The sequence below is a fragment of the Orycteropus afer genome, unplaced genomic scaffold, assembly GCF_000298275.1.
Source record: "Orycteropus afer afer isolate SDZICR_OR568_19922 unplaced genomic scaffold, OryAfe1.0 scaffold00515, whole genome shotgun sequence".
In the NCBI taxonomy this organism is placed as follows: Eukaryota; Metazoa; Chordata; class Mammalia; order Tubulidentata; family Orycteropodidae; genus Orycteropus; species Orycteropus afer.
The window spans coordinates 1,061,616-1,086,725 of NW_006922102.1; the positions used below are offsets into that span (position 1 = coordinate 1,061,616).

At 49.0% G+C, this 25,110-nt stretch overlaps 1 protein-coding gene across 1 annotated transcript; it reads left to right on the forward strand.

The window, feature by feature from the left end:
• Nucleotides 1-684: 684 nt before the first annotated feature.
• On the forward strand, nucleotides 685-22,673 carry CASS4 (Cas scaffold protein family member 4). Its single transcript, XM_007955596.1, has 6 exons — nucleotides 685-738; nucleotides 1,381-1,803; nucleotides 10,328-10,429; nucleotides 13,359-13,439; nucleotides 16,277-17,584; nucleotides 22,263-22,673. Exons 1-6 carry the CDS (start codon nucleotides 685-687, stop codon nucleotides 22,671-22,673), a joined length of 2,379 nt encoding a protein of 792 aa, XP_007953787.1.
• The last annotated feature ends 2,437 nt before the right edge of the window (nucleotides 22,674-25,110 follow it).

Genomic DNA, 25,110 nt, shown 5'->3' on the forward strand with positions numbered 1-25,110 from the left:
GGGGGCCAAAGAAATTGCCCATGGCCTCTTTACCCTACTGTAGAAATAGGAACTCTCGCCTTGCTGCTAGAGTCCCTAGGCTAATGTGCTCAGCTGCTAACTGAAAGGTTAGAGGTTCGAGTCCACCCAGAAGACTTGAACCTTGGAAGAAAGGCCTGAAAATCTACTTCCAAAACATCAGTCATTGAAAACCGTCTGGCACACACAGTTTTGCTCTGATCCAAGGAGTGTTGTTAGGAGTTGGAATCGACTCAAGGGCAACTGGTTTACCTTTCCCTTCCCCAAACTGGAAAATAGAGCCATTGCGTTTTCACCTTTGTACTCATATTCTATCCATCCATCAACCCAACAAGTGTTTAATGAACACCTACTACAGGCTGGGCTCTGAGGGTGCAGCAGACAAGGAAGGGGTAGGTGCTGTTCTTCCCTAGTCAGGAAGACAAACACTGAGTGGCTGTCCTTTAAGGAAATGACACAAATGTGCTAAGTACTGACATGGAAAGGTGTTGAAGGAACAACAGGGGAACTGGTTGAGCCTGGGTGGGGATGTCAGAAAATCCTTTTCTAAGGAAGTGGCATTTAAGATGAGTCTGAGACATGAGTGGGGTATCACTGGGTGAAAGGTTGCTGAGGGTTTGGGGTGGAGGGAACAGCCTGTGTGGAGGACTCAAGCCCCCAGAGGGCATGGCGCTCCCAGAGGCTGGTGAGGAAGTGATACCCATGAGGCCGGAGGTGTGGGTAGGAGCACAATCATACAGGGCCTCGAGATTTGGGCTTCATCTAAAGCATACTGGGAGCCACGGACGGGTTAGAGAGCAGAGGAAGACTTCCCCGGGGCTGGGACACTTCATCTGAAACTCCAAAGATGGGAAAGAATAAACCAGGCAAATGGTAGGGCAAGATCCTCTGGGGTGGAAGGAATGAAATAAGAGGTAGCTATGAGCTCTGGTAGCGACTGCTAACCAGAAGGCTGGCAGTTCAAACCCACCAGTCACTCTTCAGAAGGAAGGTTGGGCAATCTACTTCAGTAGTGATACCACCTCGAAAACCCAAGGAGGGGTCACTATGAGTTGGATCTGACTCCACAGCAGTGAGTTTGGTTTCTTTTGGTATGAACTTGCTCTAACATTTGTTACTGGGTAGTGTGGCTGTGGAGTCCCCCTGTGCCATGAACGGCTAATGTGCTCTGCTGCTGGAGGTCGGAGGTTCAAGTCCACCCACCTCAGAAGAAAGACCTGTGATATGCTTCTGAGACATCAGCCATTAAAACCCTATGGGGTGCATGCATACCTGGGGTCGCCATGAGTCGGAGTTTTGGTCCTTGGTCATTTTCCATGGTTGGTAACGGTAACAGTGGAATCTCTTCTTCCCCCACCTCAGGCACTCTTGGCCAAGGCACTCTATGACAACCTTCCTGACTGCTCTGACGAGCTGGCTTTCTGCAGGGGAGACATCTTGACCATTCTGGAGCAAAATGTGCCTGAAAACGAGGGCTGGTGGAAGTGTGTGCTCCACGGCAGGCAAGGCCTGGCCCCTGCCAACCGCCTCCAGATGCTCACAAAGGCCCCTACAGACAGGCCCTGTGCCCCTCTCCTGGGAGGCCTGCAAGCAGCTCTGGCCAGCTCGGAGGAAGCCTACCAGGTGCCCTCCCTGCTTGGCCCTCCAACTCCAGGCCCCGTGTACGAGCATATGAAGAGCTGGGTTGAAGCGCCCCCGCCATCCACCGCCCAAGTCTACGAACTCCTTGACCGGCCTCCCAGGGCTAGAATTGTCTGTGAAAAGACTCTAAGCTTTCAGAAACAGGTAAGCATATGTCCAGACGCAATAGAGAGGTCACGGGTATGGAAACACCCAGAGCTTCACCACCCCTGGGGTCACTGGTCTCCACTGGAGAGACAAATATGCATGCAGTAACCCGGACCCCATTTGGGATTGGAGTGATTGGGTGAACTCTGTGTTTGACCGGGGCAAGGTGCCCAGTGGCCCCCACTTCAGTGCTCACGGTGCTTTTGGCTCTCCTGGGAGTCCCCTGCTCTCCAAGGCATGCCACACTCTGCAGGGAACTGAATGCTTGGTGGAGCTGTGCGCGATGGAGCAAACCAGGACTACAGGTGCTGAATGCTGTTGTTCTTGGGTGCCTTCTAGGCAATTCTGACCCATAGCAATCCTATAGGACAAAGTGGAACTACTCATAAGGTTTTCTAGGCTGTAATCTTTATGGGAACAAAGCACTCGGTCTTCCTCCTGTGCAGCCATTGGATGGGTTCAAACCAGCGACCTTTCAGCCAAGCACTTAACCATTGTGCCTCCAGAGCTCCTTTCATGATGAGTAAATCCACTGCCATCAAGTCGATTCCAACCCACAGTGACCCTGTAGGACACAGTACAATGCCCCCATAGGGTTTCCAAGGCTATAATCTTTACAGAAGCAGACTGACACATTTTTCTCCCACGGAGCAGCTAGTCAGATTTAAAATTTATATTCCCTTGACCCAGAAATTGTACTTCTAGAATTGCTACAAAAGAATGCCATGTGATGGTTAAGGCTATGTTCAACTTGGCTAGACCAATTCTAAGTGGTTGCAAATGTGTGATCATCCTCTATTTGTGATCTGATGTGAGCAGCCAATCAGTTGAAAGGGGAAGTTCCTTGGGATTGTGGCCTGCCTCCAATAGATATGGATTTCTGGCAAAGCTTGCTCTCTCTGGACCCTGCATCCAACTTGCCATCCTCTGAGCTGTGGTTCTTGGAACGTGAGCCACCAGCCTGCCATCTGACCTGTAGATCTTGGGTTCCTGAACCACTGCAACCATGTGAGACAGAGGAAGACTTCATCTCACGTGCTTTGGTCATGCTGTCAGGATGGACCAGTCCCTGGAGAAGGACATCATGCTTGGTGAAGTAGAGGGTCCGCAACAAAAGGGGAAGATGCTCAACGAGATGGACTGATGCAATGGCTGCGACTCTGGATTCGAGTACAGCCGTGATCGTGAGGGTGGCGCAGGACCAGGCAGTCCTCTGTTCTGCTGCACGTCGGCTCGCTCTGAGGTGGAACCCTGCTGGACAGCACCTCAGGGCGGGCACAAGAGAACCCAGCCCAGGGCCTACAGGAGGCAGATAAGGATCTCAACAAAGTAGGCCATGGTTGTTAGGTATTATTTGTTATAGGGAAGAACTAGAGATGCTTAAATACTCGTTAATGGGGGATTGGTTACATCAATCATGGTATATCCCAACAAGTTACTATGCAGTTGTGGGGGAGAGAGGAGGCAGGTGTATGAGGTTGAGGTCGTTATAAGTAGGAAGAAAGAGCTATTTAAATAAAAACCAACTAACAACCAAAAAAAAAAAAAAAAAAATCTGCGTGTGTGTGTGTGTTCACATATAAGGAAAATTCTACATATAGGGAAAATTCTAGAAGCACACACACCCGGTTGCTAACGGTGGTTACTCGTGGGCAGTGGAGTTGGTTAAGGAGAAAGCGAAAGGAGGAGTGATCAGGGACTTTCTTTGTTTCGTTCCTGTGTCCCCAGCAACAGGGGCCGTGCCTGCACAGGAGGGACAGTCAGTAAACACAGACAACACACAGATAACAGACTAAGAAATCCAGCTGCACGCCATGTTGGATGCTACATCTGTAACCATTTTTAGTATCAGTCTTTTAAAAAGAAGAAAATAAGAACTCAGTAAGTACAGAAGGAAAATATTTTCTACAAGGAGAAAAATAACGTATCACTTTCCCCAAAGCTCTGGGCTTCACGAGGTGTTAAGAATGCAGAACAGATTTGCCTGATCTTTGGTCACTGCTGGAATTTCCTGCCACCAGACACTTTACTCTCTGCTGAAATGACACATCCCACCTGGCCGCAGTTCTGGGCAGAGGTCCTGGCAAGGTCTGTGTCCCGGGAAAGCCTGCTCCCCCTGATGCAAGTGCTGTGGGGCCCCAGGAACGGGCATCTGGCCCCTCGGGCCTCCTCCACACCAACCTCCAATGTTTCCTTCAAACAGGAAGGTATTGGTCCCTTAAGCGGTTTTGAACACTGTATGCTGCAAGGCCTGGGAGGAGCTCTGGTAGCATAGTGCCTAAGGCACTTGACTGCCCACCAGAAGGCTGGCAGTTCTCCTCGGAAGGAAGGTTGGGCAATCCTATTTCCATAGTGATACTGCCTCGGAAACCCAAGGAGGGGTCACTATGAGTCGGGGCCGACTCGACGGCAAACAACAACAACAACATGCTGCAAGGCCAGAACCAGGCAGCTGTTACCCAGAACAGCCGCCCCAACAAGGCTCCGCTGCAGGCGCCAGAAGGCAGCCCGCCGAGTCCTCGGCAGGAGGTCAGGGTGGACTTTGCTGGAGCACCTGGCCCAGAGCCGAGCCTGCACGGCCAGCTGACGCCTGCGCAGCTGCTCAAAGCCTTGGCTGTTTCCTCCAAGAACAAGAGACATTAGTCGAATTTTTCCTTTAATTAGAATTTCTTTTCAAAACCATCATGTGACCAGCATGATGGCACTGGGGAGAGGAAGGACCCCGAAACATGCATGTGAGATACAGACACCAGAGGCGGACGCTGTTACCTGCACACTACTGACCACCACTAGCCCCAAACACCAGGCCACGGATAAACGCACAGACAGATGAAAAGATCAGGTGGGGGTGGTGAACAGGAACGTAAAGAGAAAAAAAAACCAGCCCATTGTCCCCCATCCCTTAAAGTAAAGCAGACATGATGTCCGCTGCTTGCCGTGTGGCCCCTGTACCCAGCCTGGGCCAGGCTTCTCCCCTTGCTCAGGAAGTACTTATGGAATGAATGCAAGAACAGGATCAGCATAAGGCTTCGTGACCTCGGGCCTCCCAGGGACCTCCAGACTGACAACAGTGTGAGAGGAGGGACAGGGACAGCTCTCCAACCTCCGCGCTCTGTGAGCTGTTCTAACGTGGTACGAAGCCTCGGGCCGCTCCTTGCCCTGTGGCCTTGCCTGTACCGGCTGAGGCTCGCAGAACCCACAGCCACCCCGGGAATTCAGACACTGGGCTGGGTGCTGTTCACGTGTGGTTCTTGAGGCGGCCACAGGAAAACACCCGGGGAACTTTCCTGCTCTTTCCTCCCTCCTTCGCTTCCCTCCGTGTCGGCCCAGCTACGTTTCTGCTCCCTCCTTACCCACCATCTTGTTCTCTTTGGCCTTCTCTGCGTTTGGGGTCACTTAAAGCAAGAGGTGTAGTTTGTGGCTCAGAAGTCAGGGTCCTGGGTTCAGGTGGATTCCAGGGAAGCCACAGATACGCTGTGTGACTGGGGACATCCCCCCGCCTGCTCTTCCTTCCCTGGGTGGTGCAAACATTGAATTTGCTTGGCTGCGAGCCACAAGGTTGGCCGTTGGAATGCACCCACAGGCTCCTCGGAAGGAAGGGCTGGCGATCTCCTCCCAAAAGCTCGCAGCTACGGGAAACCACGTGGAGCGCAGTTCTGCTCTGACGTGCGTGAGAGCACCATGAGTCGGAATCGACTCGGGGCAGCAATTTGTTGTTTCTTTTCTGCCTCTACACTAAAAACCAAAACCAAATCCACTGCTGTCGAGCCAATTCCAACTCATAGCAACCCATGTGACAGAGTCAAACCGCCCCATAGGGCTGTAAATCTTTACAGAAGCAGACTGCCTCATCTTTCTCCCGTGTGCAGACGGTGGGTTCAAACCACTGACCTTTCTGTAAGCTGTTGTTGTTGTAAGGTGTCGATGAGTCAGCTCCAACTCATAGCGACCCTGTGTACGACAGAACGAAACACTGCCCAGTCGTACACCATCCTCACAACCGGTTAGCAGATGAGTGTTAACCACTGCGCCACCAGGGCTTCTCCTTCTAAATCAAGGATGGTCCAAATTTAAACATGGAGTAAGATGACACATGTTACTTTCCTCAAGGTCTCATGAGGGACAGTCTATGCAGGGTTGTCAGGTGGCATCTATAGCTGGAAGAGTCCTCTGTGGGCCCCCAGATTTTTAAAAAAAGACTCTTCGTCTTCCAAATGAGGAATTGGTTCCCAGGCTGGTGAGAGGGCCCATCCACGGTTGAAACTTGGAGCTGGGGCTCAAGCTTCCTTTTCGTGTCTGTGCAGATCTGTCACTGTCACCGCCGTCCATGGCTGACTGTGCACAGCACGTCTCAAGCATCGTGGCTTGGCCCCCATCTTCACTCTGCAGCCTCCTGTGGCTGAAATATCTCTTCTGTCTCATGAAGTTCTTATTGACTGTGACGTTCAGATGTTAGGGGCACCGCTCAGTGAACACCCGTGACATGAACCCCCTTGAGTCACCATAATGCAGATGAAGAAATGCAACTGGTGCCTCAGAAGCCCCCTCCCACCTTCTCCCAGGCACTTCCCTCCCGGTGACCACTATCTGAGCTTTGTTTTACTTTTTATTCCAACTTCCTTAATGTAATACGATGACTTGGCTTTCAAAAATAACCACCTAAAGAACATGTTTGATTTTGGTTTAAATCAGAGACGGTATCTCATGGGCCTGTTGTTGTTGTTGTTGTTATGTGCCGTCGAGTCAGACCCGACTCATAGCGACCCCTTCTTGGGTTTCCAAGGCAGTATCACTACGGAAGTAGATTGCCCCATCTTCCTTCCGAGGAGTGGCTGGTGGGTTTGAACCACCAGCCTTCTGGTTAGCAGTCAAGTGCCTTAGCCACTATGCTACCAGAGCTCCCATCTCATGGGCCTAGGACCAGATTTCCCGATGAAATTGCTCTTGGACTGGACTTTCCTTCTGTCTCCCTAAACCTTTTGAAACCAAGATTCTGAAAAAAGGTTCCTTAATTGTCTGCCATCTTTAACCTACATCTTCCCAGAAATTCTGGGCATTTTTGAACTGGCTTCCTTCTGTGTGGGTTGCCTCTACAGCGGTAGCTCACACACACAAGAAAGTCCCTTTGCTCTCTGGAGGTGGTCTTGTAGCCATACACGACCCACGAGATCAGCTACAGACATCGATGGGCCTGAACTAATAGGGACCAATGGGCGAGGGAACAGCATTTGGAAAGGCTGTGCAGTGGGAGGGAGCTCGGCATGGTGGGACAGTGATAGAGGGATAGCATCACATGGGGCTGGAGGAGATGGTCAATGGTGAAAGACATGGCACGCATGGCCCCTGGGATTGGACAATGCATGGACCAAAGCCAGTTGTTCTCACGTTGACTTGAACCCACAGCTACCCATGTGCGTCAGAGTAGAGCTGTGCTCCTGAGGGTTTTCAATGGGGGATATTCCGGAAGCAGACCCCAGGCCTTGATTCCGCGGTGCCTCGAGGTGGACCTGAATTTCCAGCCTTTTGGTGAGCGGCCAGGCGTTTAACAATTTCCACCATCCAGGGACCCCGTCAGCCTGGTAACGAGTGTGAATTTAATCCAGAGTGCAATGGGGATCCTTTGAGGAGTATGTCCCAGGCCAATCAGCCCTTGGCCACCAGGGCCAACGCATAGTCTGACCAAGTCTGTGGCTCCCTGTCCCACTGCAGTAGGGCACTGTGCAGCTGAGGAAGTGCAGGGTGTCTTACAAGCAAGGAACAGGGGGCGTTCTTTGAGGAAAGGGTAGTCTGGGAGTTAGAAGCAGTGTTTCCATGGGCTCAGAGCCAAACAGGGCTGTGCATACAAAGTGGGGCATCAGGTCTAGAACACAAAGTGGACCCGGGCTGCTGTTTCCATGGAAACAATGAACTTAGGAGACACAAGTGGTGTTGTGTGCAGACATCCATCTGAAGTCCCGCAGCAGGGCTGGGCATCGAGGCTGCTTCTCAGCCCAGCTCCTGCAGGCAGGAGTGTGTGGTCCATTCTTCCCAGTGTAATTCCTGCAGCAATGGTTCTGAGGGGCTGGGGTTTAGAGAAGGAGCCCTGGTGGTGCAATGGTTAAGCACTTGGCTGCTAACCAAAAGGTCAGCGGTTCAAAGCCACCAGCAGCTCTGCGGGAGAAAAGACCTGGCACCCTGCTCCTGTAAAGACGACAGCCCAGGGATCCCTTGGCGCAGCTCTCTTCTGTCATGCGGGGTAGCTGTGAGTCAGAATCGACTGGATGGCACACAGCAAGACTGTAGAGAACAGAGCTTCTCTGTGAGTGAAAAGAAGCCATCGTCGAGAAGGGGCTTGCTCGGACACTCGACCGCCGCAGCGAGTCCTCAGGAGAAACCTGCTTCCTGCTTGCACTGCGCCTGGCTTCCCCTGTGTCGTTGCAGCCCCGTGAGCGGCCGCAGATTTTCCCAGACCAAGTTCCCTTTCACTGTCTCAAGTGGAGCACATTCAGGCACCAAGCAAACACACAAACATTAACCCTTCCTGCAGGTCGCCTCAGTGCTGGGGCCCTGACCTGGCCCTTGTGAAGCTGCCAGGGGGACTGTCCTTCCCTCGTCTCCACAGCTTTCAGTGCTGTGCATCACCATGGGGCCAGAGAGCCTCTAGCTCAGCGACAGGTCCCGTGGCACCTGATGGATGTCATTCCCCTTCAGCTGGCTGCAGAACCCTGCCTGTTCCTCTCTTCACAGCCCCTTCTCACTGTCCGCCTGTTTCCCAGGTGGTGGTTGGTGCTGGGTGCCATCAAGTTAATTCTGACTTATAGCACCCCCATGTGACACAGCAGAACTGCCCCCTAGGGTTTTCTAGGCGGTCATCTTTATGGGAGCAGGTTGCCAGGTCTTTCTCCCTCAGAGCCGCTGGGTGGGTTTGAACCACTGACCTTCCAGTTAGCAGCTGAGTGATTAACCACTGAGCAAACAGGGTTCCTTTCCTACGTGTGCCCATACCGTATTTCTCCCTCTAGACTTTGGATCCACTATCCTATAAAGTCAAATACGATGGCATTTGTGTGAGTTGTACAATTTATGAATAACATTGAATGGGAATTCAAGAACACTTGATTGTGCTCATGAGAAACCTGCACATAGAACAAGAGGCAGTCATTCAAACAGAACAAGGGAATACTGCATGGTTTAAAATCAGGAGTGGTGTGCATCAGGGTTGTACTCTTTCACCACACTTACTCACTCATGATGCTAAGCTAATAATTCGAGTAGCTGGACTATATGAAGAAGAACGTGGCGTCAGGATTGGAGGAAGATCATTAACCGCCTGCCATATGCAGAAGACATAACCTTGCTTGCTGAAAGTGAAGATTTGAAGCACTTACTGATGAAAATCAAAGACTACAGCCTTCAGTATGGATTGTATCTCAACACAAAGAAAACAAAAATCCTCACAAGTGGACCAGTAAGCAACATCATGATATGTGAAGAAAACACTGAAGTTGTCAAGGATTTCATTTTACTTGGATCCACAACCAACACCCATGGAAGCAGCAGTCAAGAAATCAAGCAATGTATTGCATTGAGCAAATATGCTACAAAAGACCTCTTGAAAGTGTTAAAGAACAAAGATATCACTTTGAAGACTCAAGTGTGTGTGCTGCAAGCCATGGTATTTTCAGTAGCCTCATATGCACGTGAGAGCTGGGTGGTGAATAAAGAAGACTATAGAAGAATTGATGCGTTTGAGTTGTGGTGCTGGTGAAGAATATTGAATGACCCGTGGTTTGCTAGAAGAATGAACACATCTGTCTTGGAGCCTGAGTGCTCTTTAGAAGTGAGAATGGCCAGACTTTGTCTCATGTACTTTGGTCATGTTGTCAGAAGGGACCAATCCTGGAGAAGGATACTATGCTTGGTAAAGTACAGGTCCAGCAAAAAAGGGGAAGACCCTCAATGAGATGGGTTGACTCAGTGGCTGTGAGGATGGGCTCAAGCATGGCTGCGATTGTGAGGATGGTGCAGGGCCAGGCAGGGTTTCACTCTGTTGTACATGGGTCACTAAGAGGCAAAAGACTCGATAGCACCTAACACCAATGCGATACAATTGCCCACTCCCAGGCCACTCCCAGGGATAGTGTGGGTCTGAGGCGGGAGCCCCGGCCACACCTGTGATTCTGTAATGCTCCTTGTGTGTTTTGGACACCTGGCTGTGTTTGGAACCCCACTCTGTAGTGCCCAAGGCAGTGTCTGGCACAGAGTCACATCACTGAGTCTCATGGATGAACTGGAACCCTGATGCCATTTACAGACGCAGACAATCCCTGCATGAGCAACCATGGACCCAGCAGGCAGGCCTGCCCTTCGCAGGACAAACCAAACCCCTCGGCCACCCTCCAGGCCGAGGGAAAGGCCTGCACTGAGCAGCTTAGGCAGAGCCACTTCCCCAGGTCTGCAGTGTCTCTCCTGTAGAGACGGCTCACAAGGTCGTGTATCCTACAGTGACATTTCCTTTCCCCTTTGTTCTCTTCTCTGCAAGACCCTCTGCACACTTCCCAGACCCATGCACGCCTCGTGGCCAGCTCCGCCCTGCCAGGTGTATGACGTACCTGCCCAGAACCGAGTCCACTCAGCCCTTAAGGTGAGTCTCATCCGGGATCTCAATCCATCTGGACACCTCACATTTCTTTTCTGCTTTCTTGGTTCAGATCTGTCTGCTGGAGCTTCGGTGGCTCCTGACTCCATAGCAACCCCAGCCCTTTGAGGCCACAGAGCCCAGTGATCAGGAGAAAGACAGCACTATTGGATTTCTGGACTTGTGACCATTTGTTACTTCTAGTTTGTCACACATATTTTATGTATGTATGGTGTATGTATGAGCCTGGTGGCACAGCAGTTAAACGCTCGGCTGCTACGGACCCACCAAGCCCCTCAATGGGAGGAAGGTGCAGCAGTCTTCCCCCATAAGATTTTCAGGCATGCCTCAGACACATTGCAGGGTCAGCTCCAGGCCATGCCAGTAAGGTGAACATTCAATAAAGCGAGTCACACGCATTTGTTGGCTTCCCAGTGCATATAAAAATGATGTTTGCTCTAGAACCTATACTGTAGAGCAACGGCATGATGCAAAAGTTTGAACTATTATGAGATTGTCAGAATGTGACAGAGACGCAATGTGAGCATGTGCTATTGGAAATAGGGTACCAACAGACTTGCTTGACACGGGCTGCCACAAACCTTCAATTTGTAAAAAGTGCAGCATCTGTAAAGCGCAATAAAGCAAAGCCCAGTGAAACGAGGTGTGCCCGTACAGCCTTGGAAACCCTATTTGGACACCTCTACTCTGTCCTAACAGAGCTCTGGTGGTGTAGTGCCTAAGGCATTTGACCACTAACCAGAAGGTTGGAGGTTCAAACCCACCAGCCACTCCATGGCAGGTAGACTGGGCAAACTATTTTCATAAAGATTTACCTCCTTGGAAACCAAAAGGGGGTCGCTATGAGTGGGAATTGACTCTATGGCAGTTTTCACTGTTTGCAAAGCCTTCTGCATCCATCCACCTCCTTTACGTCCACACCGTAACTGTGATGACTGCACCCATTTCACACGGGAAGAATCCGAGGTCCAGGGAGATGAGTGATGCAGGCAGGTGAAGGGATTTCATTCAGGCAGGGTACTCAGCAGCGTGGCAGGCCAACCGTAGACAGACTCTCAGACAGACTACCATCCAGGGTCACCTGGAGTGATCAGATGTAGTGACGGAGGCGGGGCTGGTACGTAACTTGCAAGACTCAGCATAAAACGAAAACATGGGGCCCTTTTTCAAAAAAGGAGGTGCTCTGAGGGAATGTATCATGGTTTGCTGGAAGAACGAACACATCTGTCTTGGAGCCCGAGTGCTCTTTAGAAGTGAGAATGTGGTTAAGGCATTGGGCTGCTAACCCAAAGGTCACCAGTTCAAACCCACTAGCTGCTCCACAGGAGAAAAATGAGACAGTCTGCTTCCATAAAGTTTTCTAGCCTTGGTGACCCGATGGGGGTCACTATGAGTAGGAATCAACTCATGGCAATGGTTTTGGTTTGTTTCAAAAATGAGGCCTAGTGATGCAAGGGTTAAGCTAACTGAAAGGTTGGAGGTTCAAAACCACCCAGCGGCTCTGTGGGCAAAAGACCTGCTGATCTGCTTCTATAAAGATGACAGCCAAGAGAACCCTATGGGTCAGTTCTCTGTCACACTGGGTCACTATGAGTCAGAACTAACTCAACGGCAATGGGTTTGGTTTTGGCTTGTCATGTGTGTGTGTTGTTGTTAGTTGTGTTAGTTGTCAAGTCGATTCTGACCATGGAGACCCCATGTGTGCAGAGCAGAGCTGCTCCATGGGCTTTCAGGGCTGTGACCTGTCTTCTGAGGTGCCTGTGGTTGAGTTTGAACCACCAACCTTTTGGTTAGGAGTTGAGCACTTAACCATTTGCAGCACCCAGGAGCTCCTGTGTATATTTTGGAAAACAGAACTTCTCTTAGCCATGCATGTGTCTATATGAGCATATATATGTATGTATTCATACACATGCACACACATACATATGTCTGTTTATTGGTTAAGTCTTGTAAGATATGTAGGGAGCTCTGGTGGTGAGGTGCCTAAGGCATCTGTCTGCTAACCAGAATGTTGGTGGTTCAAATGCACCACCACTCTTCAGAAGGAAGACGGGGCATTCTACTTCTGCAAAGATTTACTGCCTCAGAAACCCATTGGGGGTCGCTGTGAGTCAGAATTGACTCAGTGGCAGTGGGTTTTTGTTTGTTTGTTTGTTTGGTTTTTGGTATATAAGATATGCACCACGGGCTTAAAATTGATTCTATCTGAGGGGTGAGATTTGGGGCTTGTTCTTTATTAATGTGCCTGTGTGTGACAGGTACACTGCTTTTGTGAGGCATGCATTATGTGGCCAGAAAACAACTCCACTCACTTGCTAAGCCCTCAGGACGGTAGCATGGTGTGTTCTCCCCGCCCGTATCCTCCGGTGCAGAACGTGTGCTGTCAACTCGGGCACCACGCCAGGTGCCGTCCCCTTGATTCTGGCCATGGCGACCCCGTGTGTGTCACGGCAGAACTGTACCCTGTAAGTTTTGTTTTTTAATTATTTTTATATGATTTGGGTGACAGTTTACAGAGCTAATTGGCCAGAGGGTTCCCAGGGGCTGCTTCTTCGGAAGCAGATCACTAGGCCTTTCTTCCGAGGTGCCTCTGGGCAGACTTGAACCCCCAGCCCTTCAACCAGCAGCCGACTGCATTCACTGGTCTCCCCAAGGACTTAACTGAGGCAACTAGAGTTAACTCTCTTCATGGTTGGTGCTCCATCTTCTGTCCACAAGGCGCATTTCTCAAGCTTCACTAAGCGTGTAGATTTCCACCCTGAGAGCTTAAGAGTGCAAGGACTGAGGGCTGTAAAGTCCTCTGTGACCCGATTCTGTCTGGAGAAGATGCCGGAGGGGGGTGCATTTGTGAAATGCAGTCATCAGTCAGGAAGGAAAACGCAGGTTGTTCTCCTCTGTGGTCTCTTCCCAGGAGTGTGAGAAGCAGCAGTTATATGACATCCCACCCAGTCCCCAGAAGGCAGGACTGCGGCCGCCAGCCAGCCAAGCCAGTGTAAGTACGGAGAGGCACTGAGACTCAGGGCCAACCAAACCAGAGGGCCCTCGGGGAACTGTATTTGCTTGGTCAGAATTAAAACACAAATCCTTCGAAGCAGAGCTTCCATCCTGTGCGGCCAAACCCTGTGCCACCAAATCCACCTTGACTCCCGGCGAGCCCACACAAGTCGGGGGGGACGGTGCTCCACAGGGGCTGTCAGTGGCTGGGGTCTTTCAAAACACAGATTGTTGGGCCCTTCTTCCAAGGCTGCTCGAGGTGGTCTCAAACCTCTAACCTTTGGGATACCAGCCAAGTTAAGCATCTGTACCATCGAGGGACTCCCTCATGTGAGGAAAGCCCTGAATTGCAATGGTGTCAATGGTGTGCTGGAACAGGCCTGTTGTTGTTGTGTTGTTGTTATGTGCCGTCGAGTCGGACCCGACTCATAGAGACCCCTCCTTGGGTTTCCAAGGCAGTATCACTACGGAAGTAGATTGCCCCATCTTCCTTCCGAGGAGTGGCTGGTGGGTTTGAACCACCAGCCTTCTGGTTAGCAGTCAAGTGCCTTAGGCACTATGCAAGCCTAGCTATGTGCTTTGAATAAGTCATTCAACTTCCCACTGCCTGAGCTTCTTCTTACAGACTTCTTGGGGGTGTTATATGAGATATTTCCTTCAAGGACCTAGTATAGTGCCTGGCACAGAAATGAAACTCAACCAACATTAGATAGTCCCTTCCTACACCTCATAGACCCATCGTGGTAAAGTAGGCTTTCACTTGCAGGTAGGGAAATGTCCTTCTCCAGAAGGAGGTCATGCTTGGTAAGGTGGAGGGTCAATGAAGGAGGGGAAGGTCCTCAACGAGGTAGACTGACACGGTGGCTGCGACGATGGGCTCAAGTGTGGCAAGAATCGTGGAGCTGGCTCAGGACCAGGCAGTGTTTCATTCTGCTGTGCAGAGGGTCGCTATGAGTCGGAGATGACTCAGTGGCACCTAACAACAACAGGGGAAATGTGTGATTGTGTGACCTGATTTGAAACCTGTGTGATCCATGTCTACTACTGGATTCTACAACAAGGATAGTCTTGCCGTTGTGCGTTGTTGTGTGCCATCAATTCCAACTCACAGCAACCACAGATGACAGAGAAGAACTGCCTCATTGGGTTTCCTAGGCCGTGATCTTTATGGAAGGAGCTCTGGTGCTGCAGGAGTTAAAGCATTTGGCTGCTAACCAAAAGTCAGTGGTTCAAATCTACCAGCTGCTCTGCGGGAGAAAGGTGAGGCTCTCTGCTTCTGTAAAGATGACAGCACTGGAAACGCTTTGGGGCAGTTCTGCTCTGTCCCATAGGATCACTATGAGTTGGGATCCACTCGATGGCAGTGGGTTTGGTTTTTGGTTTGGAATCTTTATGGAAGCAGATCACCAAGTCTTTTCCCCCATGGAGCTGCTCGTGGATTCAAACCACTGACCTTTTGGTTAGCAGCTGAGTACTTAACTGTTGTACCACCAGGGCTCCTTTAAATAGCCTCAGGCCCAAGATTATTAAGAAAGGTCTTAAGCAGCTAGCAAATACATGAAGAGATGCTCACGATCATTGGCCATCAGAGAGATGCAAATCAAAACAACAATGAGATACCATCTCACCCCAGCACTGATGGCAAGGTTCAACAAATGTTGGTGAGGATGTAGGAAGATTGGGACTCTCCTACACTGCTGGTGTATGAGATGTCAAATGATACAACCACTGTGGAAAGCAGTATGACGATTCCTTAAAAAGCTGGAATTAGAAATACCATTTGACCCAGCAATCCCATTGTTGTTGCTGTTATTTGCAGTTGAGTCAGACCTGACTCATAGTGACCCCTCCTTGGGTTTCCAAGGCAGTATCACTACAGAAGTAGATTGCCTAACCTTCCTTCCAAGGAGTGGCTTGTGAGAGCCAGGCCAAGAACAGATAAATGCACACCCATGTTCGCAGCACTATTTACAACACCAAAAAGACAGAAACAACCTAGGTGCCCATCAACAGAAGAATGGATAAGCAAACTATGGTACATATACACAATGGAATACTACGCAACACTAAAGAGTAATGTAGAATCTGCAAAACACCGCATAACATAGGTGAACTTGGAGGACATTATGCTGAGAGAAATAAGTCAATCACAGAAGGACAAATATAGTATTAGTTCATTATTGTAAAATGTCAAGGAAAGGTTTATATATGGAAGGAAACGTTCTTTGTTGGTCGCTATGAGTCGGGGCCGACTCGACGGCACATAACAACAACAACAACAAGGGGTGGGAGGGGAGAGGAGGCAACAGTGCAAAAAAAAAAAAAAAAGCATTGACCCATGTCACTTTCATTTTGTGTATTTCACCGTACATAAGTTACATTTCAATAAAATGTATTTTAAAAAAATAAATAAGGCCTTAAAACAGAGGTGGCACTTCAGCTGGGTGTCAAGGGATGCCTTGGAATTAGATGAAAAGGGAAGAGTCAGAAGGGCGTTTGGAGCAGAGACAGCCGTGTGGGCAAAAGTAAATGAAGCCTGTGTTCAGGGAAAGGGAAGTGGCCTAAGGGGCTGGGTCTACCAGCAGGAGGGTGGTGGACACAGCAGGGGCAGGCATGGTGGGAGAACAGAGAAAAGAGACTCAGAGGAGAGTGGGCTCCGAGTGAGGACAGCAGCGGGAGGCACTGAGATGCTTGAGCAGGGGAGTGACAATTGGACTTGGAAGCAGCACAGCGCTGGTGCTCAGTCGGTCCTTGGTATAACACACGTTTGCGTATGAGCCACTCACACCCTCATTTCTTTGCTACTAAACTGGGCTCTGTGTGATTTCTCAACAGGGACACAGTGTTTCCCTGACATCACCGGTCATTCAAAGGGAGGGCTATAATTCATTACCAATCCCGCAGAAATCAGAATGGATTTATGACACTCCAGGAGCTCCAAAAAAAGCCAGTATGAGAAATTCACCTCTGAGCAGCTTGGTGGAGGAAAGAGGGTCCCATCCTCCGCTTGGGCTTCTGTCTGCTTTCCACAGTCCATCCCCAGACAGCAGGACAAGGTCCCTCAATCAGCAAGTGTATAAAGATGTGCCCCGGCAGAAAAAACTCAGTCTTCCAGAAATTTCTGTTTCTGGCCTTCCAGCCCCCAGGGGCACGTATGCCTGGGATGACGGTGTCAGCTACAAGGTTCCCTCAAGCTTTCTGGTTTTACGAGCGGAGCAGCGGAACACCAAGCCAAACATTTACGACGTCCCTAAAGCCATGTCCAGCATCCCTCGGGGTGTGAAAGAGCCAGCAAAAGCAGGTGGTGTTACAGAGACGTCCGGTAGCCCCACATGGCTCTGCACATGGGCCGCCTCCAGATCCCCTGAGCCCGACAGCTTGCTGGTTTCCAGCTCCGACAGCAGCAGGGCCAGTGTGGTTTCCTCATGCTCCTCCATGTCCACTGATTCCTCCTCCAGCTCCTCCTCAGAGGAGCTGGCCAAGGAGCTGTCCGTGGACCTGAACGTGGCCAGGGAGACTGTGACAGCCCTGCAGCACAAGGTGGCCAGTGCTGTGGCAGGCCTGATGCTCCACGTAAGCAGGAAGTGGAGGTGCAGGGAGTACCTGGAGGCCAACATCAGTGCAGTGCACAGGGCTGTGGACCACACAGAAGAATCTTTACGGGAATTTCTGGATTTTGCCCGAGGGGTCCAGGAGCTCACCTGTAACCTCAGTGACAGTAACCTCCAGGCCAGAATCAAAGATCAGCTCCAGGCCATCGCCTGCTCCTACCAGATCCTGCGTGAAACCAAGCAGGGCCTGGACAGCTGCCACTGGTCCCTCGAGGTTCTTGCGACAGAGCAACTTCCAAACGGCCCGGATGACCTCGAGAGGCTTGTCATGGCGGCACGGATGGTTCCAGAAGACGTCAAGAGGTTTGCCTCCATGGTCATTGCCAATGGGAAGCTCCTTTTTAAGCAGAACTGTGAAAAGGGAGAGACCCTGCAATTGACTCCAAATGCAAAATCTAAGCTTGAAAATTGCATCCAATTTCCCCAAAGAGAAACTGAGTCACAGCAAAGGAGTGCTCCTTTTAATAAACAAAGGGAACCTGGACACTCCCCTGAACTCGTCAAGAAAAACAGGACAAATGTCTGCGGGCAGGTGAGTTCACATTCAGGTAGTGTAACTAGGGAATGTGGGGTTGTTGCCGGGTGTGGTTGCCATGGAGTCAGATGCTGCAAATCTGTGTGGGACTTGGGGAGACACCGGTTCCATGTTCCAGAAAATGAAGTGCATGAGAGCAGAGTTCTAGGTGCAACTTATTAGCAAGTAAGACAAATAATTTTTAAGACATGTTTAAAAAAAAAGTTCCATCAATTCAGTTCCAACTCAGTGTGGCCTCATGAGTGGCAGAGTGCCATATTTCACAGCAATAATGCTCATCTCGTACAGTTCTTGCAAACTACACAACCCCCTTGCATGTTAGTTTCCTGGGCTCTATGTGTGGTGTGGTGTGTGTGTGCATGTTATTTATGTGGGTGTGTGATATACAAAAAATACAGTAGAACTGGGCTCTATGGAGTCTTCAATGGCTGATTTTTTTTTTTTAAGATCACCAGGCATTTCTTCCAGGGCACGTTGGGGTGGCCTTGAACCTTGAATTTTTGGTTGGCAGCCAAGGGTATTAACTGCTTGCACCACTCAGGGGCTCTCTCAGGCAAACGGGTTGGCATACACAGACTTCTGGAAACATTGGGAGTTCAGGTCTACCTCTGACACTGGTTCAGGTTTACCTCTGATACCAGAATCAGAAAGGACTTTTAAAATATATTTATAAAATACATTTTTAAAACTCATCATCAAGTTCCCTGCATTTTTTGCAGGGCATAAACGTAGTCATGGCTGATGCGTCCCTAAGAAGCAGAAGGGAAAGTGTAAACACTCCTCCAAACTGTTGACGGTCTCATTGGCCTCAGACTCTAGTCACTCTTGAAAACTCTGCTGGTTCTGTTCACACATTATAGGAAGAGAATCTTTAGTTCAGGGTCATAAGCCTCAAGAGATCCTAGCAGGGAACTTGGGGGCTGGGTCCCTACATCAGAGAGAAAGATGACACCATAGAGCCCGATAAAAGGGCAGCCTTCCTCAGCCCCAGCTGTGGTCCTCCGTGTAAATGCCCGGTGGGGTAAGAGCGTTAACACTTCCTAGAGAAGCTGGAAATCTGGCTAGTTTTAGCTTCCCAATTTTTAAACTGTGTGTGTCTGCATGTGGGTGTGTAGATTTACGGCTGTTGCTAGGTCCCATTGAGTCAGTTCTCATAGCAACCCTGTGTACGATAGCACCAAACATTGCCCAGTCCTGTGCCGCCCTCACAGTCGACACCACGCTTGAGCCCATGGCTGCAGCCACTGTGTCAATCCATCTCCTTGAGGACACGGACTCGAGGGGGGGTCTTCCTCTTTTTCTCTGACCCTCTACTTTACCAAGCATGATGTCCTTCTCCAGGGACTGGTCCCTCCTGACAACATGTCCAAAGTACATGAGATGAAGTCTCACCATTCTTGCTTCTCAGGAGCATTCTGGCTATACTTCTCCCAAGACAGATTTGTTTGCTCTTCTGGCAGTCCATGGTACATTCAATGTTCTTCGCCAACACCAAAATTCAAAGGCATCCATTCTTCAGTCTTCCTTATACATTGTCCAGCTTTCATATGCATATGAGGTGATTGAAAAGGCCATGGATTGGGTCAAGAACACCTTAGTCCTCAAAGTGATCATCTTTGCTTCTTAACATTTTAAAGTCTTTTGAGGTAGATTTGCCCGATGCAATACATCATTTGATTTCTTGACTGCTGCTTCCATGAGAGACTATGGATGGCAATCAAGCCCAAACTCGTTGGTTGTGCCATCAACAGAGCCTAGTATAATGGCATACATTGTGTTTTTTAAAAACCATAGCAATATGTGTAAATATACACACATACGCACTTTATAAATGATTATGATAAACAGAGAAAATATTGAAGTTGTCGAGGATTTCATTTTACTTGGATCCAGAATCAATCCTTTCGTTGAGAAAAGCCATCAGTAGACAGAACCATTCTCAAACACATAAGGTAAACAACAGTGAACTGTAGATTGTTGTTGGGTGCCGTGAAGCCGATTCCGACGCTCAGAGACCCTATGGGACAGAGCAGAACTACTCTATAGTGTTTCCGAGGCTGAAATCTTTACAGAAGCAGGTCACTAGGTCTTTCAGCAGAGTGGCTGGTGGGTTCAAACCACTGACCTTCTGGTTAGCAGCTGAGCACTTAACCATTGTACTACCCGGGTTCCTTAAGTAGGTATATAGTAGTGTAAAAAGCATTCAAGTTGGTAACCCAAAATGTTTATGCTTTTCAGAAGTTGCCCGACCTAGAAGAGAAAGAAAAACCCATCTTGGAACAAAGGGCAAATATAAACAAAGACTTAAGAACACAGGTAAGCTGCACTGCCCACTCTCCGACATTTCTCATTAAAATGAGAATAATGTTCTCATTACTCTTAGAGCCAGTTCCTCATGCTATGAATACTTCAGCATTGCCACCAAGAGATGACCCACATAGGGGAGACCTGTTTTGTTTTTCCCTTTGAGGAACTCTGGGAGTCCTCAAGTCCAGTGACCCTCAGAATGTGGACCCTGAACCACTGAAACATTAGTGAGATGGTCCGAGGTCCCTACACGTTTTGTATGGGTGGGCATCGAGGTGGTGGGAAACAGCATTGAGTCACTCTCCTTTAACATTTTCTTTCCACGCTTCTATCACAAGTAAAAGATCACTTGGTTTGGGTGTGTGTATCTGGAACACCTCTTTGATGCTTGATACTCTTCCTTTTTATGAAATCAAAGATGTTCTAATTGTGCTTATTTTTCAAGGCAGACCCTCTTTACTAGTTAAGCTAAACTATTGCTTGGTTTTAAGAAGACTCCAGGGACTGTTTTTGACTTAAAGCTTAAAGATGATCTCAGGGCAATAGTTTCAGGGGTTCATCCAGCCTCCATGGCTCCAGAAAGTCTAGATTCCATGAGCATTTGAAATTCTGTTGTGCATTTCAGATGCAGGATGTTCAGGATTCTTCTATGGAATCTTTGATCACAATGTTCAGTAATGGTAGCTGGGCACCATCCAGTTCTGGGCTCATGGCAGAAGGGCAGCGTTCACTGAGGCAATCAGCCACACCTTCCCAATGGTCCTCCTTTTCCTGACTCTCCTTCCCCTATTGCTCCAGGTGAACAGAGACCAACTGTCATGCCTTGGATGGCATCTTGCAAGCTTTTCAGCTCCCAGATAGTACACAACAAACCAGAAGATTCTACCTCCTAGTCCACTGTGCTTATTGTTATTGGTTACATCCTATCCGTAGAAAATGAATGTGATTTTCCATTACTGATTTCAAAAGCTTTTTTTTCTCATTAATTAAAGAACAATGAGTCTATTTAAAGACAAAGATTAGGCAAGTAGAGGTTGTAGAGGGAAGTGGAGAGAGGGCAGAACAAGGGAAGGCTTCCCATCAGTAGCTGAACGTGGGGAAGCAGTGAAGCCCATTCAACCACCTGGTTATGGGGAGGGGCAGGAGCCAGAGGGGCAGAGGTGGTCTCAGTGGCCCCTCAGGACGAGCACCCAAGCCTCCTGATGCTCAGTTCCCCAGCCCTCAGCACTAAGCAGCGGGCGGCCCTTGCACTGAAAGTTGTGTTGTTTTGTTCAACAGAAAGTATGCTTTAGACCAGTGGTTCTCACAATCACCTGTAAAACACAAACACCAAACCAGCTGCCATCTGGTCAACTCCAACTCATGGCAACCCTATGTGTCTCACAGGAGAACTGTGCTCCACAATGCTTTTAAATGGCTGTACTCTTTTACAAAGGAGCCCTGGTGGTAGGTAAAGTACCTGGCTGCTAAGTGAAAGATCGGCAGTTCGAACCCACCAGCCACTCTGTAGGAGAAACATGTGGCAGTCTGCCTCCGTAAAGATTACAGCTTTGGAAACTCTATGAGGCAGTTCTACTCTATAAGGTCTCCATGATTAGATTTGACTCAATAGCATTGTGTCTGGGTTTTTTATTGTTGTTGTTATTTAATCATTTGTAAGTAGATTGTGGGTGTTTCTTGAGGCACGTCTGGGTGGGTTTGACATACAAACCTAAAAACCAAACCCACTGCCATCAAGTCAATTCTGACTCATAGCAACCCCCACTGGGTTTCTGAGGCTGTAAATCTTTACGGAAGTAGATTGCCCAGTCTTCCTTCCAAGGAGTGGCTGGTGGGTTTGAACCGCCAGTCTTCTGGTTAGCAGTCAAATGCTTTAGGCACTATGCCACCAGAACTCCTTAAGTCATGCCATCAAGTTGATTGACTCATAGAGACCCACATTGGGTCTCCGAGGCTATAAATTTTTATGGAAGTAGACTGCCCCATCTTCCTTCTTCAGAGTGACTGGTGGGTTTGAACTGCCAGCCTTCTGGTTAGCAGCCAAATGCCTTATCCACTGCACCACATATGACAAATATATAGAGATTTGACTCATGTATTAACCATCTTGCCAGCAAGTCGACTCTGTCACGTGTTTCAGAGTAGAACTGTGCTCCACTGGGTTTTCATAACTGTAGCCTTTCTTGTTTATAATTGTGCTTTGAAACTTTAAAGTGTGAAGCAAATGTTGCCATACTGGGCTTCCTAAACAAAACCAGGCTTGTTCTTATAGGAAGTCTTGCAAATTAAGCAAAAACAGGAAAAGAGGGGTGACCGCAGCCTGCTGATTGAATCTCTTTCTCATCTATATTTTCTTCCCCTCCTCTAGAGCCCCAGCTTCCTTACACCCCAATCCTTGAGTGAGCAGAATCCAGAGAAGAAGATTCACCTTTCTGAGCACTGCCGACTCTATTTTGGGGCTCTCTTCAAAGCCATCAGTGTATTCACCAGCAGCCTCAGCAACAGCCAGCCCCCCGAGACGTTCATCACGCAGAGCAAGCTGACCATTGTGGTTGGGCAGAAGCTGGTGGACACGCTGTGCCAGGAGACCCAGGAGCGCGACGTGCGGAACGAGATCCTGTGCCACAGCAGCCACCTCTGCGGCCTGCTCAAGAACCTAGCGCTGGCCACCAAGGACGCTGTGCTCCACTACCCAAGCCCCACAGCCCTGCAGCACCTGCGGGCCCAGGCTGAAAAGCTGGAGCAACACGCACGGCAACTGCGAGCAGCTTTGGACTGAGACCTCCTCCTTCCCGTTAACCCCTTAGCTTCAGCTGCACATCTACGACATGTGCAACTCTGCCCAATGGGACAAACCAGGCTGGGGACACACCAGTGGACAGCCACAGCCACAGTGACTAAGCAACCCCAGAGGAGCCCTGGTGGCATGGGAGAAAGATGTGGCGACCTGCTTCTGTAAAGAGGACAGTCTTGGGAACCCTATAGGGCAGTTCTGTTCTGTAGTATAGGTCACTGTGGGTCAGAATTGACTCGATGGCAATGGATTTAAGCAACCTCCGGACACTGGCATAGCCCACAGGGGGTCAGAGAACACAACTGGCTATGAAGTCAGGACCCTGCTATGTTTGCACAGTGTCAGTGCAGAACATCAATTTTTACATTGGTGAAACACATACACACTTTCAACCCATTTAACACTTATGTACTGAGCACCTATTACATGTCAACTTCTGGGCGCTGGAGATAGAGCAGTAAGTCAGAGGTCCTGCCCACGTGGAGTTTACAGTCTAGTCGGGGAGACAGTCAACAATGGTGAGAAGGACACCACCATATGCCAGGCGATGATCTGTGCTGGGAGGAATAAAGCAGGGAAAGGGGAAGGGGGCTCATTTGCAAACAATTCCTTTCTGTTGCATCCGTTAGAAAATGTAATGCATTTTTCATTTTGGATGAAATCAGTCCTGTGATGTTGGTACTAATTATGCACACCTACTCCTCACTATCTCATTATGTGACAGTTTGCATTTATGATGATACCAAACCCAACCCGCTGCTGTCAGGTCAATTCCAACTCATAGGAACCCTGGTGGTGCAGTAGTTAAGGAGCTCACTGCTAACTGAAAGGTCATCGTTCAAACCCACCAGTCACTCTGCAGGGGAAAGATGTGGCAGTATGCTTCTGTAAAGGTGTACAGCCTTGGAAACCTTATGGGGCAGTTCTACTCTGTCCCACAGAGTCGCTATGAGTTTATGACGATAGTACAAAATCTACTCTGTGGCTATTCTGCACACTAACAATGTACATCCAGCAGTGAAGAATTCGAAGAGGTGAGGCTGTGATCGTTGAGGTTACGTGTCAGCTTGGCTGGGCCACGACTCTCAGTGGTTGGGTGGTTACTAATGACATGGTTTGGCAGTTAGGTAATGATGTAGTCATTCTCCATTGTCATCTAATGCCAGTTTTCACATTATGCCCTGGTCTTTGGAACCTAACCACATCAGTAAGTTAGGAGTGGGTGTATCTATTGCTCACACCAAAGATTTCATATATATATATATACACATATATATATGGGAGCTCTGGTGGCATAGTGCCTAAGGCATTTGACTACTAACAGGAGGCTGGCGGTTCAAATGCACCGGCCACTCCTCAGAAGAAAGATCAGGCAATCTACTTCTGTAGTGATAACACCTCAGAAACCTATCAATTGCAGAACAACAATTTTTACATTGCTGAAATACATACACATTTTCAATGAGTTATGAGTTGCATCCGACTCCATGGCAATGAGTTTGGTTTTTTTGGTTTATGTGTGTGTGTGTGTGTGTGTGTGTGTAATGTATATGTGAGGTCTGACACTCAACAGGACTGCCCTGCTTTTCCAGGTTTCACAATTTTACCACTTTTCTATCATTCATTTTATTGGAAAATATTTCTGTTTTCCCTCTCTGACAGGTTTCCACCTTACACAGGTTCTGGCTTTCATAAGTTTTACTGCATGTACATACACATGCACACTCATACACACACATTTGCTATTTCATCTTAACCTAGTTAAAGAGTATTATTATATTTACAGCTTAACATGCTCTTGGTTTCCCTATTAATTTATTTTTGGACATTATCGGTTCTGTGCTGATGAAGTCAGTATGCTCAATCAGAGAAGGTTTATACTTCAACAGTCTCAAATCTCCTGTTACAATTCATAATAGTGTTGAAATATAATCATGGATTCCAACATCATTTGCAGCACTCCTTTCTTTGGCAAAGTCTTAGATCCACATCGCCTGTGTTCTGATACTAAAGTCTCCAGTGTTTACTTTGGACATTCAAATGCTTCCTCTTGAAGCCTGCAGAGAGATGCGGTGAAGGCTGAGTGTTCGGTGCACAGCTAGCATGGGAAAAGCCAGCCGTCCGTGGTGCTGCAGCCAGGAAGGTGCAGTGTGGGCAGGATGCCCAGCGCCAGGCACAGATCTGGAAGTGGTGCAGAATTGCCCGCAACTCAAACCACCTCCTTTTCCTCCCGACAGCCATGCATTTATTTAGCTTAGTGTTGCTATGGTTACTTAATCCGTTACTTCAGGTGAAGGTCCGTATCTCTATACTCATCTCAGCCCATAAACACCTTGGCAACCTACAAGCAGGATTGCCCCATTTTCCTCCCGCAGAGCAGCTGGTGGGTTTGAACCTCTGACCTTCTGGTTAGCAGCCAAAT